Source organism: Suricata suricatta, chromosome 13 (genome assembly GCF_006229205.1).
Source record: "Suricata suricatta isolate VVHF042 chromosome 13, meerkat_22Aug2017_6uvM2_HiC, whole genome shotgun sequence".
Taxonomy (NCBI): domain Eukaryota; kingdom Metazoa; phylum Chordata; class Mammalia; order Carnivora; family Herpestidae; genus Suricata; species Suricata suricatta.
This window is the reverse complement of record NC_043712.1, coordinates 76376070-76390799: the sequence shown is the minus strand read 5'-3', so window position 1 is coordinate 76390799 and position 14730 is coordinate 76376070. Positions and strand designations below refer to the sequence as shown.

At 38.9% G+C, this 14730-nt stretch overlaps 1 protein-coding gene and 1 long non-coding RNA gene across 2 annotated transcripts in view; one reads left to right on the top strand and one right to left on the bottom strand.

The window, feature by feature from the left end:
* ALDH1A1 (aldehyde dehydrogenase 1 family member A1) overlaps positions 1-143 on the bottom strand; it is a 56475-nt gene extending 56332 nt beyond the window's left edge. Inside the window, exon 1 of the mRNA XM_029920921.1 lies at positions 40-143. Coding sequence (XP_029776781.1) covers positions 40-105 — 66 coding nt within the window. The 5' untranslated portion in view covers positions 106-143. The remainder of the gene's footprint in view (positions 1-39) is intronic.
* A 1814-nt stretch (positions 144-1957) lies between these two features.
* The window catches only part of LOC115276814, a 48144-nt gene continuing 35371 nt past the window's right edge, over positions 1958-14730 (top strand). The window contains exon 1 of the long non-coding RNA XR_003902102.1: positions 1958-2068. This is a non-coding gene — a long non-coding RNA (uncharacterized LOC115276814). The remainder of the gene's footprint in view (positions 2069-14730) is intronic.

Genomic DNA, 14730 nt, shown 5'->3' with positions numbered 1-14730 from the left:
TCAACCGGAAGCAAAACAGCAAATATAAATTGTACTAACCTTAGTATATTTGTATGTCACGTTGGTGAGGGGGACAGGTAAGTCTGGCAAGCCTGAGGACGACATTTCTGGTCAGCTCCTGCAACACAGGTGACAGGCTCAGCGATTTGGTTCTGATAGAGCACTTGGCTTTATTTGTTCCTTTTTATCTGCACGGGCTAAGGTTTATTTGCATACTGGAACATGATTGGATGAACAAACTCGGAGCAAAAAGAAAACGACACTACTTATTTGTAACACCTAGGGCAAGAAGCCCTTGACTTTAAACTTAAATCCTTAAGAAACCAGGGCTCCAGCATTGAAACTACATCTGGAGACGGGGCGCTATTTGCAGACGAATTAATTTACAAAGCCGAAACCTGTGATAAGGATGTGCAGCGCAGCTGCTCTGGCCACTAAGGCCAGTTATTATTTTTTTTGGCTTTTCATGCTTTGTATGCTACCGTGAAACTTTCCGTTCTCTGACAGCTTGGCATCAGAGAATCCGAAGATTGAAAGAGTCTCCGAGAGCACTTGTTCTCAGGAGAAGCTGGTGAGGGGAGGCCCCTGGCCAGGTGTCTTCAGGACAGTGCTGTCAGCAGATCAGTCCATGTGCCAGAAAGCAGAACGGGAAGGAAGTCCTTCTATACAGACCCTACCTCAAGTCTGGTTGAAAAGATCCTACGAATCGAGTGTGTTCTTAGTGATAGGAAAGCAGACCTACTATGATTGGAGAAGCTCTAAGTTATGTTTATGTTATGTAGGAGAACAGAAAGGTCAGCAGGATTTTTGCGGATCTCAGAGTGCACTGTCACACACAGTCACCAGGATAGCAACATGGCAATATCATGTGTTAAAACCATCTAAAAGGAAAGTAATCCTTGGTTTTGGAAGTTGGCTGTATTTATCAGTGATTGATACAAGTAATTGCACAAAAAGTGGCCTTAACCGGGACCCCAAGTAATTCAGTTTCTTAGAATGAATGTTTCAGGCTGGGAACATTAAAAAGGAATTTTTAACCACACTTGTCCCATTTTAAACACAAGACTTTATTGTATTGGAGCTCAAGCAAAAGTGACAAGAGGAACGCGATGGAAAACCATGGACACTCTTAATTCTGAATACTGAGTATTAAGAACAATCATTTCTTTTTCCAGGGAAACTGCCAGCTCCCCCCCAGTATGGGATTTAGGTAGGGAAATGAAGGCTTATTAAATAGTTGCTCCAAATCAGTCACAGGAGTCATACTTTCTCTTTCCCTTCTTGCTTGGTTCCCCATTTCACAGACAGAGAGAGAGCAAGTGGCATGTACAAAACCAGAATTTCATTTCCCGGTTGGGTTCCCTAAGTGAGGAGTCACCCTCACGCGCACTTCCAGTTTTTAACCCTTTTACTCATCCAAGACTAGGGGCAGCAATCATTTTCTTTTAAAGAGACAAAAAATATTTTCCACTTCCTAGGCCAGACGGTTTCTGTTGTAACTTGCTCAACTCTGCATGAAAAAACTACGGACAATAGACACATACATTAATAGGTATAGGAGTTTGCCAATAAACTTTTATCTACAAAAACAGGAGGCAGGCCAGATCCGGCTCATGGGCCGGCCCCCGATGCCTAAGACCACCATCTCCAAGGGCCGTGCCTCTCGGGCACCGCATGCTTGAAGGCCAGATAGAAACTTCTGTGTTATTTCAACATTTGTCTCTTTTTCTCCCTCCTTGCCTCTTTCTCTTGCTCCCTTTTTGGAAAATCTAATTGTTGTGTCTTTTAAAAATGTGTTTTGAGTTAAATGCACAATTATACAACAGCTATTACATAACTCACGGAGCGGTGCTCCGGCCATGCCCAGACAGCTGCGTTTTGCTGCCGTCTCTGCGTTTCCAGCTCGGCAGCGGTCTGTGGATCCAAACACTCATTCACTCGCCGTCCAGACGTGCAAGCGCAGCCTCCTGACACACGGCTCGTGTCAGCTCACTACTTGGCGTGCTCATCCTTGATTTTATTTCACTGAATAATTACGTAAGAATATTCATCGCAGACATTACTGAAGGTAGGTAAAAAGAACAGCTTTGCAAACAGGTTACCACACCTGCCCATTTAATTTCAACAAATATTTACCGAGTATCTTTTTATGGGTGAAGCACTGTGATTTAGAGTATCAGGAATTCTCCAACCTTAATCTTACGCGACTGGCAAATTTTGTTTTTCTGCCCAGAAACCACGGGGTCTGAGATCTCTAATTATGAAGTAAGCATCGTCCCGTCCCTAGAGCTTCTCTTGTGGAATAGTGCATCCCTGGGAACGGTTGCACGGATGGAAGGCTTTATCAGAACACTTACCTCCTTTGCACACCACACACAGCTTTGGTGAGAGCACAGGGGCAAAGGAGACCCCCTTTAAGACTGAACCCAGGGTTACGCATTTTTATTGTACTTTTATTGCTTTCTTACATTTATTTTTAAAACTAAATTTTTTTAAATGTATTAAAAGACAGTGTGAGCAGGGGAAGGACAGAGAGAGAGAGGTTGACAGAATCCGAAATAGGTTCCACGTTGTCAGCACAGATCCCAATGTGCGACTCGAGCTCAGGAACTCTGACATCACGAACTGAGCGGAAGTTGAACGCTCAACCGACTCAGCCACCCAGGTGCCCCTGCTGCATTTTTATATGTATGGACTTGACATTGGGAGTAATAAACAAAAGATGTTTAATCTTCCTTACCTTCGTATGGACAAGCCAAATTACACACACACACACACACACACACACACACACACACACACACACACACAGATGGGGCAGAGGGATGGGGCAGAAAGAGAAACATAATTTATTCTTCTCTTGAATCTGACTTCTTCCTGCTCTTTGTGAAAGTCGTCATTATACCAAGAAACATACACACTATGACTCCAGCCACTGCTGAAACTACTGTCTCATAAGAAATCTCTCCAGAGCTCCATTCAAGCCTCAGTCGCTGGAAAGATAACAGAGCCTTTCCTTCTCCCACCCACGTGAGTAGTTGAAATAGAAACCGTTCAAATTTGTGAAACAAACATAATCGTATGCTCAAATAAAAAATAGCTTCTTTTTACATTCTCTGTTCTTAACGTCCAGGATCCGTTTGTTGGAGCTAAATTTTTATGCTCAGTGACATCTCTCTCCCTGGCAGTTCATTGTTGCTCCAAGCACGGCTGGGTGAGTCCGCCAGTTGGTTAATCCAGACATGGATATCTCCCTCTGCTTTTGATCACTGATTTCCGCAGGCACCACATTGTTCTTATGCCTATTGGGGCTTTAATAATTTGGAAAAGAGTGGGTCTTGTATGTGGTGACAGGATCTGTGCTTGGTTGGCAATCTGGTGTTAAACCTGGAGGCCGGAGGCAGCATTGAGTCCGGAACGTATGTGATGGACATTCATTTCTGTCCCTCCACCATTCATGTCCAATTAGCTTTATTTCCTCACCTCGGATTTCTCCTGCCCTCCACACACCCTTTCATTGTTCTCTTTGTTTCGCATTATTAACAATACAGAAGATGCCCCTCTTATCTGACACAATCAGGACACAGATCCACCTGTAAAGTCAGTAAAACAAACAGTAGGCTAAATCCTCCCTAAGATCATTAGTTTAGCTTAAATAGGTGTTTGCTCAACTTTGCAGGCCAAAGATATTTCCTAGAACTGGGTCAGCTGCCAGAGTTTGAAATAATCTTGCACAGCCTTCACCGTGCATGTATTTCCTCCAAGTGGAGAGAGAAATTAAAGACACTGATGGCATGTTTGAGGCAGTCTGAATGTAGACTACTTTGAGCTATTTATGCCATTTCCCATATTGTTTACCGTGGTCTTGTGCACGGATGACACAGCAATATACTTAACAACTTGACAAGGTTAGGTGCTTGCATAACGCTCAGTTTTACACATAGTTTTCATAGATACACACTCCTTTTCCTCCTGATAAATCTACAATTTAAAAAACATGTAATTCAATCATGCAATTGAAATACCAGGCTTATGTGAATGATCAGGGTTTGGAGCAGAGATGTGATTCTAGGTAAGCAGAGGAAACTGTGCCTTAAACAGAATACAAACATGAGTGTCAATGCTGTGTTTTTACTTTTTACTTTTTCAAAATGTTTTTGGAAAAGTTCATTTTGAGAGAGAGAGAGAGAGAGTACGCATGAGCATACATGCCTGCAAGCTGGGGAGGGGCAGAGAGAGAGAGAGAGAGAGAGAGAGAGAGAGAGAGAGAGATAGAATCCCAAGCAGGCTCCACACTGTCAGCATGGAGCCCAATGCAGGGCTCGAACTCACAAACCATGAGATCAAGACCTGAGCCAAAATCAAGAGCCAGACACTTACCCAACTGAGTCTCCCAGGCGTCCCAACTTTTTCAACATTTTTTAAAAAAACATTTAAAGTCAAATATACCATACGCATATAGAAAACTGCAGAAATCATAAGCATACATTTCAATCAATAGTCCTAAAATGAACAAAACAAAATCACCGCCATCTGAAGCAGGGACTATAACAGCCTCAGCACCCCAAAGCCCGCTTTGAATAGCCTCCCCATCTGTATCCCCTTTTCTCTCACCCCACATTGGGATATCACCAGTATCCTAACTTGTGATGCCAAACATCCTGTTTCCCTTTTCTCCTGGTTTTGAACTTGACGTAAGCAAATCCTACAGTCAGAATGATTCAGAGATGCAAGTTCATCGCACAAGTAAGTTATACTGTGGTTGAAAGTAAAGAAAACTTCTCAGAGAGAACTCCTACCCAGATCTACCCCAACAAACGTAATTAATATGTGTGAAATATGCAACAATAGGTTGGCGTTGTTATGAGAAGGGGGGCATTTTTTCCCCATCCAGGTCACAGTACCTGTAAAAGTACTGAGAAATAGCCCTTTTCCTACAATGTTGTCAGAGCTCAGGAGCACTTACAAATTGTATTAAAATATTAAAAATGTTCAAGCCCTTGATCTAGTTATTCTACTTCTAGAAATTCATTTTGAAGAAACCAAATACATGCAAGTTACGAACAAATACCTTTAATATAATATTATTTATAAAATAATAAAATACCTCATAGTTAGGTAGTTTATGGTTTAGCTCAATAAACAAATAAGTAAAATTCTTTAAAAAAATTTTTTTACTTATTATTGAGAGACAGAGAGAGACAGAGTATGAACATGGGAGGGCCAGAGAGAGAGGGAGACACAGAATCCGAAGCAGGCTCCAGGCTCTAAGCTGTCAGCACAGAGCCCCTGTGGGCTCGAATTCACAAACCACGAGATCATGATCTGAGCTGAAGTCAGATGCTTAACCGATTGAGCCACCCAGGCACCCCAATAAATAAAATTCTTAAGGAAGGACTTGGTAAACTTTTAAAATACATTGTAATTTAGGTTTGTTTTAAGTAGGTTATAGGGAGCCTGGGTGGCTTCGTCAGTTAAGTGTTCAACTCCTGATTTCAGCTCAGGTCATGATCTCATAGTTCCATGAGATTGAACCACATTGGACTCTGCACTGACATCAAGGAGCCTGCTTGGGATTCTCTCTCTCTCTCTGCACCTCCTCCACTCATGTGCATGCATTCTCTCTCTCAAATTAAACAAATAAGCATTAAAAAAAAAGTAGGTTATAAATCTGTGTGTTGTGTAGGGACACTAAGAAATTGTGCTCCACCTCCAGGATTTGGTCACAATCTACAATTGGCCTTTGACTTTGGCCTCAGCATTTGCAAAGCTAAGTAAGTAAATTCCAATTTCAGTGTCATTCCTGGCATCCTGAAATTATGCATGATCCTGTGTTTTCCTCGGTTATGTTTTTTGTAATTTCCCCAGGCCGAATCATGGCTCCCAAAGATATCCTCAGCATTTGTGGATTCTACTTTACATGACAAAGGAAAGTTGGCAGACATGATTGAGTTAAGGATCTCACAATGAGACCAGCAGGGTGGTCACTAAATGCCATCACAAGTGTCCCTGGAAGAGGGGAGAAAAGGAGACTTGCTTGGATGTGTTCTCAATTTTTAAAACTTCACATACGTGCCCCAATCTATAGCCATGATCTAAACTCGTGCTCCAGGCCCCGGCCTGGAACAAGTCAGCTGCCTGTTGGGTACCTGAGCTGCGCGTCACACAGTCAAATACCTGGGTTTCCAATCTCAAGAGCCTGCATATCTGTTTCATGTGAACCTGTGCAGTGTACAACAACAGAAATAGAAACAGTTGAAATGTTTCTCCTTTTAATTAAAAAAAATGAAAACCCAGACTTTAACTTCCTAAACATCAGAAGACCCGATGAGTGGTTTTAGCCTGCTGGCCCATTGAAATCACCTAGGGAATTCAAAACAAACAAAACAAAACAAGACAAAGATTCGGATTCAGTAGGAGTGGTTTGAGCCCAGGTATCAGTAGAGCCACCGAAGCAGACCTTTGTCAAGGTCGAAAGTTGCAGCAATATCTACTGCTCGTGAAGACGTTTACAAAATGCACATTCTCAGATCTCATCTCAGACCTACTGAGTCACAATCTTTCGACATAGGCCCAGCAGTCTGTATTTTAATGAGCCTTCCAGGTGATTCTGAGTCAAGTTCAAGTTTGAGAACCGACACGCTACAACATAGACCCAACCTATCTCTATTATAGAGGGGCTGTTTCTCTCAATTAAGTTAACCTAGTCCCTTCATATACATTTTAAGAGCCCTAATTGAACCTGGTATCATTTCCCCAAATTTAAAGGAATAAAGAATCAAGAGGTAACATTTTCAGAGTCTTTAAATTTTGTGTGAGATGGTGATTAAATTTACACATATGCTTCTAAGTGTGTTAAAATGTTTAGGTAAACTAATAAAAATAGATGTCTGAAGTTTGGTGGTACTGTTTTTGCATGGTCAGAAACAGGATATTTGAGGAAAAGATTAGATTTGGGGAAAAATAAATAAATAAATAAAGTAAAAAAAAAAACCAGTCTCTGCATCTTTATGTCTTGCATATAGTCCTTTAAATGGCCCACAGTTGGGTTTTATATATTTATGCAATTTTATAAATGGTCTCTTTTAATTGGACTACTTCCTTTATTGATATGTAATATAAGATACTGACAAATTTATGTTTAAAAATTTTACCATCTTGCTAAATACTTCGGTCTTACCTACTCTAGTTCTTTTTCTCTCCTTTTTAACCTTTTTTTAAAAAGTGATTTTAAATTAACTTAAGATGTTAGTCTTAAAATTAGGGGCACCTGGATGGCTTAGTCAGTTAAGTGTCCAACTTTGGCTCAGGTAAGGATCTCACAGTTCTGGAGTTCAAGCCCTATGTTGGGCTCTGTGCTGACAGCTCAGCGCCTGGAGCCTGCTTTGAATTCTGTGTCTTCTCTCTCTCTGCACCTCACCCACTTGCACTTGCACTCTTTCTCTGTCTTTCTTTCAAAAACAAATGAACATTAATTAAAAAATTATACCAAACTAATTTTAATTCTACATTTAATGTACATTCATTTTAATTAATTTAAAAATTACTTGCTTATTCATTCTATCAGTGTGGGGATTATATATTGTCTTTACTGTTATTTTAATGACTATTTGAGAAATTAAGGTATTTCATCACTTATCAAAGTCTAAAATTAATTGGTGCTTTTACTCTTTCAGCTCATCCAAATAGTTGACACACTTTAAACTTATTTATATCCCTTCCAATATCCATGGGATATCAATAATCATTGATAGATATTTATTTATTTAAATGGTTGTGTGTATGGTGAAATGACTTTTTTCCATTCCACTTCCATTTCATCTCTTTGCCTATAGTCCTAGCTCCTTCTTGGCTTCTGATTTAGTTCAACCAATAGAAAAGGCAGGGGGCTGGTGGGGGGGGGGCGTGCTGACAGGAGAATGAAGTGTAGGAAGAGAGGAAGGCTAGGATGCTTCCTCTTTTGCTTCTTTTATGTTTGAGTGCCACTCTGATGCTTTCTGGTGCATTCTGGAAAGTTCTGGTGTGTTCTGGTGGGGCTGCATCTTCCTCCCAAGACCAAGGCCCTGCTGAGTGTCCCTCATTGTGGAGCATTGGCTTCTACAGCTCCCTTATTTTTTCTACCTTGTATCTTCAGGCTGTGAGATCTCCAGTACCCTTTGTTGGATTGCCCACATTCTGTAAAGAGTCTCCTCATTAAATCATCTTCCAAACTCCAGCCAGGTGTGCCTTCTGTTTCTTTGCAGTGACCCTAAAATGATTCCTTTAGAACTTCAGAGGCATTTTTTGAGGGGGTTGGGAGAAAGGTTCTATGATTAGTTATGTATAATAACCATAAGCACCAGCAAGCCATTCTACAGAACGAAATACTGGGAAAATAATCTACCTGTTTTCTTGTGGTCCTTCATCTGATGCTCTAGCCTCTCTCTCCTACCCAAATGGGTGACTTCCATCATGTCTCTAGGCATTCCACAAATGATACGTATGTGTGTATAAATTTTAGTTATTTATGACTTTATAAAAATGAGCCTATTTATTTCTTAAATATTATATCAGTACAAGTCATCCAAATCATTGCAAGTCACTGGAGGTTCTTTATTTTAGCTGTTGGGTATTATACCTTTCTGATAATAGTTTATTTATCCAGTCTTTTGATCATGGGTTTTTGGGGATTTCTCTTGTGAATAGTGCTTCTATAAAAAATTTTGTATCTATTTTTCTTGACTGTATAGATCTGAAATCAAATTTGCTGGTTCTTAAGGAACCTGAGTTTAAACTTTGGGATATAATGCCAAAGTGAGTCTATCAATTTAGACTTCCACTTTCAATGGAAAAAAGACCCTGCAGATCCATATTCTCCAGCATTTGCTAGTGTTTTCTCATTTGGGTAGATTTTTATAATGGGTTTTGTTTGTTTATATTTAAAAACCCATTGTTAGTTTAAAGAAGGCTCTTTTTATTCTTACTTTACTCAGAGCTTTGTTTTATTATGAATGCGTTGAATGTTATAAAATTACTTTCTTTCATATCACCTTAGCTTTTCATATGTTTCTTTCTTCTTTTTAACTCTGTATGTTGTCAGTTATATTTATGGATTTTGCTAATATTAAAAATCCCTGAATGCAGGAGATAAAGCTAAATTGGACTTAAATTTGATGACTTACACTGGAATGAAAATATCTAGAGATGTACACTAATAAAATTGCCATGTATTAAAATCTGTGAGGCCCAGCAAAAAAGAAAAATATTTCAAAGAAAATTTTTGTTCCTGAAAACTTACATTAAAGAAAAATTTTCAAATTGAATATTCATTTTAAGTAGCTAAGAAATCCATAGCAGTATGTACCTAAAGGAAGTAGAAAGAAGGAGATAATGAAAGTAAAGACAGGCATTAATTAAATGGGGGAAAAAAGAGACAAAATAGAGAAAAGTTAACAAAGCCAACAGCTGACATTTTGGATAATAAAATAAGAAGGAATCCTTTGCAAGACCCATAATAGAGAAAAAAAGGCACAAAAATATTTTTATTAGAATGGGACATGATTGGGGTGCCTGGGTGGCTCAGTAGGTTAAGCGTCCGACTTTGGCTCAGGTCATGATCTCATGGTTTGTGAGTTTGAGCCCCGCATTGGGTTCTGTGCTGATAGCTCAGAGCCTGGAGCCTGCTTCAGAATCTGTGTCTTCCTCTCTCTCTGCCCCTCCTGCATTTATGCTCTGTTTCTGTTTCAATAATAAACAAAAATTAAAAAATAAAAAAATGAAATGAAACATGCTTGCGGATAAAATAATGATTTTCTCTAAAAAAGAAAACAATATCAACAATTGCATATGAGTTATCCAATTATTCCTGCACAATTTGCTGAAAAAATGATTCCTTTTCTATGTATTTACCTTTGTACCTCTATAGAAAATCAACTGTCCACCTCTATGTAAGTTTATTTCTGGATTCACTATTGTGCTCCGTTATTCTCTTTCTCTGTCTTTAGACCAGTATGGCACTGTTGTAATAACTGTCACTTTATCATGAGTCTTAAAATCAGGCTGTGTTGTCCCTCCAACAGTGTTCTTTTTCAAAGTTGTTTTTTTTTTTAGATCCTATTTATTTCTTTATAAATCTTAGAATCAGTTTGTCAATTTCCCTAAAAGCCTTCTGGGATTTCAACTGGGATTACACTGAATCTTCACCCTTCTCCTGGGACTCCAGCCACATTTTATAGATCATGTCACTATATCCTTTATTCATATACCCTCTCCTCTCCATTTTTCATTATTTTTTCTCTCTAGGCTTCATTATGGAAAATTTCTTCTATCCTAATGGATTTACTAATTCTTCCTTTGTCTATATCCAATACTGTAAAATGTTTATTTACTTACTTTGAGAGAGAGGAGGATAGAACATGAGCAGGGAAGAGGTAGAGAGAGAGAACCCCAAGCAGGCTCCACACTCTCAGAGCAGAGCCTGATGCGAGGCTCCATCTCATGAAACATGAGACCAAGACTGGAGCCAAAATCAAGAGTCAGATGCTTGACCAACTGAGCCTCCCAGGTGCCCCAATCTGTGTCCAATTTTTATTGAATAATTCACCCTGGCAGTTTTTGATAATGACTATTTTTGTTCAAGATTTTCTTCCTTTGTTATCCTTTTTTTTTAGTTTCCAGATCTCATGAAATTTTGTCTTTTAAATATAGATCTTTTGAAGTCTATGTTTGATAATCCCAATGACCTAAGCCTCTGCACTGAGAAATACATCTTGTCTTTTGTTCTTTCTGGCTTCTGTTCATGTTGTCTTCCCTTCTTCCGGCTCTGCTAGCTCTTTGGTGACAAGCATTAGACCGAAAAATCTGTTTGTAGAAGTAATCAGAGACCTATGATGTTATCTTCCCCCAAAGAATGTGTGTATTTGCTACTGCTAGACTCCTGGCATCCCTAGGTCTCCCCCAAACAACTCTGGGCCCTAGTATTCTAGACGCAAAGTAGAAGGGTTTTATCAAAGCTACCTTTCCCTTCTCTGCTTGATTTGGGCTAAGTACCACCAGATTGTCAAACGGACTGCACAGCCTCTCAAACGTTATATATCCACAGTGAGGAAATGTCCCCAATGTAAACATTGCCCAACAGTGGGCTTCCTTCCCATGACTCCCATCCTGCCCTAGAATCAGGCCTGAGAGCATTTCACTATGTGACTAGCAATTTTTGTTTATAAGGTACTTGTTTAAATAAATATTTTGTCCAGATATTCTCATTGCTCTTAAATGGAGGGTTCAGTCCAAATTCTTTTCTCTGTCAGAATCAGTTATTGAAAAAAGTGTCTCAATTTTTAAACTGAAATGTAAGTTAAATTTGTTGGCAGCTTTGTTTTTCTGTCAGTCATTTATAAGTACTCTCGGGTTTTTTTCATGGTGTTCTTATGTTCACTATGATATGTATGAATGGGTGTTTATTTTTATCCTTTTGGGGATTTATTTTGATACCTAAATCTGAGTTTAATGACCTTCATTAGCTTTGGCTATTTCTCAGCTTTATTTCTATTAAGCATATATTGTATCTTCTGATTTTAACTTCCGTATTATTGGATATCTGTTTTCTGTTTCCCACATCTCGATTTCTCTGTGCTGCATATTAAACCATTTCCTCAAGTCTATACTCAATTTTACCTCATCTCTATTCAGCTATTTTTAATCTGCTGCTTAGAGCATCCATTGAACTTCTAATTGCAGTGGCTCTGTTTTTTTTTCTTTCAGAACTTTATTTGATTCTTTTTAAAATCATCATGTTCTTTTTGGTGTTGTCATATGTTGATTTAAATGAGACCAATAGTCTTAAATCCTCATTTAACTAAAGAATTCAACAGACTGACATGTATTCTATCTTTACACACAAATGGTCACAAAACAAAAGTCTAAGTACTTCTGGGCTAATAGTGAAACCTCAGAATATTTGTCAATTTAAATGCAATTACTTGGGCAAAACATGTAAAAGTCCATTGAGGTTACATTTCACAAAACACAGCACTAAGTCTCCAAAGTCTCAATGGTCTCAATGTCATTAGAGACTCATGTGTAGAAATAACACTTCCAAGAATGTGTTATGAAGTAGAGCAGGATTATTCATTTTTATACAAACCTCCGTAACAAAAAGGAGAATCACATCGAGATGTTTTGGCAAGTGTTCTTAACTCACGACTTTATCAGAACTACATGTAAGACGTCAAATTATTTCTGCTTCTCTGTACTGGAAGGGGGAAGAAGGGACATTGGGTTGTTATCTTTCTGATATTTCTTTCATTAGCATTTGGGAGGGACCGTAACTTCAAGGTTAAGTGATAGAATACAGACAAGGAGTAGAAACCTGTGTTTATGAAATCTCAAAGAAGAAAGAATATTTTTACACCCACAGCCTAGGCTAAGGAGCCCTGGCCATGCTGTCGCCTACCTATCCAATGATTCAGAGGGCAGTTTTCTACTGCGCACTTTAATGAGCATCAATCATTCCAGGAAGTCAAGTTTCTTGGTTTCTGCATTCTCTTTATGCAGCCTTGATTGCTTTCCTTACTTCGCTATCAAACTCTTTGGCTATCATGTCAACACATTTTCAAGGCCAGGAACAGTTTGTTTACCTCCCATTTTTAGTTTCTTCTGTTCTTTTGGCTTCTGGAGATTGCTCTTGCTTTCTTTTTGAGCCAAGTATGCTTTTGATAGCTATTTGTTATGTTTTTATCTTGCATTTTTAGTTGTGTTTTTTAAGGAGAATTTCCATGTGATCTAGACTGCTATAGTGAGTGAAATAGAAATTACTTTTCCAAAAGAACACAGACATTTAAAAAAGAAAGTAAACCTGGGGCCTCTGAGTGGCTCAGTCAGTTAAGCATTTGACTGACTTAGGTTACCATCTCATGGGTTGTGGGTTCGAACCCTGTGTTGGGCTCTGTGCTGACAGCCTGGAGCCTGCTTCAGATTCTGTGTCTCCCTCTCTCTCTTCCCCTGCTTGTAGTCTGTCTCTCTGCCTCTCAAAAATGAATAAATGTTAAAAAAAGTTTAAAGTAAACCTAGTTGGTTTATTAAACTGCTAGGTTTATGACTTGTTTATTTTTAGTTTCTACATATTTCAGGGAAGCTTTTTCTTTAAATGGCAATCAATATCAGAAAATGTTCTTATTCTGTTATAGTTTTTTGTTTTGTTTTGTTTTTGCTTAATTATTACTTATATGCATCAAGGTGTATCTGTTTAGGAATAGCTTCCTTGATTTGGGGCTGTTCCAGAAATTTCAGCTTTTTTGCTTTTATAGAAACTCTTGGCCGATTTATGCTAAAGTTACAAAGTCATACCAGATTGTTACTGCTCTGAGACTAAGTTAAATTTGTACTTAGAGTTCTAGATTGAGTCTAACCTCAAAGGCCACTAGTATTGAGATATTTTTGGATTTGTCTTGAGAACTGATCATATTAATTCATTAGAAGTATTTTTAAAGGAGGGGCTAAGATCTTCTTGGGAATAATTTTCTAAGTGAAGAGAGCCTCAGTCAAATAAATCTGGGTCTATATAATGCTTTGGTCATCAGAGATGAGGGTTGAAACTGATCACCACTTGCCATTTGCTGGGAAGATTTGCTCCTGACCCAGCACTCTTTTTCTCAAACATGGTCTCACATCATAGCGATAGGGAAAGAATAGGCTGAAGTTGATTAATGAAAAAGTCATTGATCAATGCAAAGTCAATCTTCCATATACAGGAACTAATTCCAGGGGTACTCAATTTCTCTCTATTACCTACATGATAAAGAGAAATGTAAAAGGGAAGAGACAGATATATTCCTTAGGTATTGACTTAAAGGCATTAACAAACCCAGAAAGTACATTTTCACTGGCATTTTTGAAGACTCCACTAGATCAACCATGGCAGCAGCGATGTAGGACCCAGAGCAATGGCCAGAAGATAAGGTAGCCTGGGAGACAGGATAGTTGTCAGGCATCAGAGGGTAGATACTCAGCTTCGTGACCACCAAGAGACAGATTGTGCCTTTGGCTCTAGGATCAGCTTTCTTCAGCTGTAAATGGCAGCAAGAAGGGGCTCTCCGGTGATTTTGTGGACAACGAAAGGCTGGAAAGAGCCCTCATTCAAAGGAATGACTCACAAAGGGGAAGCAGATGAGCCTTACTGCTGATTGGTGGTGGCCAGGGCCTGGGAACAAAGTGACAAATCGGTAAGGAGCATTACTTTGGAGTGATAGAAATATTTTAGAACTAGAGAGGAGACATAGTTGAACCATACTGTGAATGGATGAAATGCCACTGAACTGTTCACTTTCAAATGGTTGATTTTATGTTATGAAAATGTCACCTTAATGAATTATTTAAAACATATAAAGGGGAAGAAGATAGGAGTTTATTTCTGACCACAGATGACAACCCAAGAAATACCCCAAATAATGGGTGATTCTTCCATGGGGCTCTGAACCTTACAACAACATGGTTATGAAAACCCTGAGCAACAGAGTTTTTAATTCCTTTCAAATGGATCCAGGAATGGTAGCCCTGGGGGAAATATGAGTTTCAAGCCATTTAAAATATTTTGCTCCCATGTCCTATTGTTTCATTTTCAATCCTTAGATATTGTGACAACATAAATAATGATTAGCATGTATCGAGTAACACTGCAAGACTATTCTACAAGGGTAACTTTTGTATATTTTTCTTGTTGTTTCTGATCATTTTCTCAAGGATAAAGGATGATTT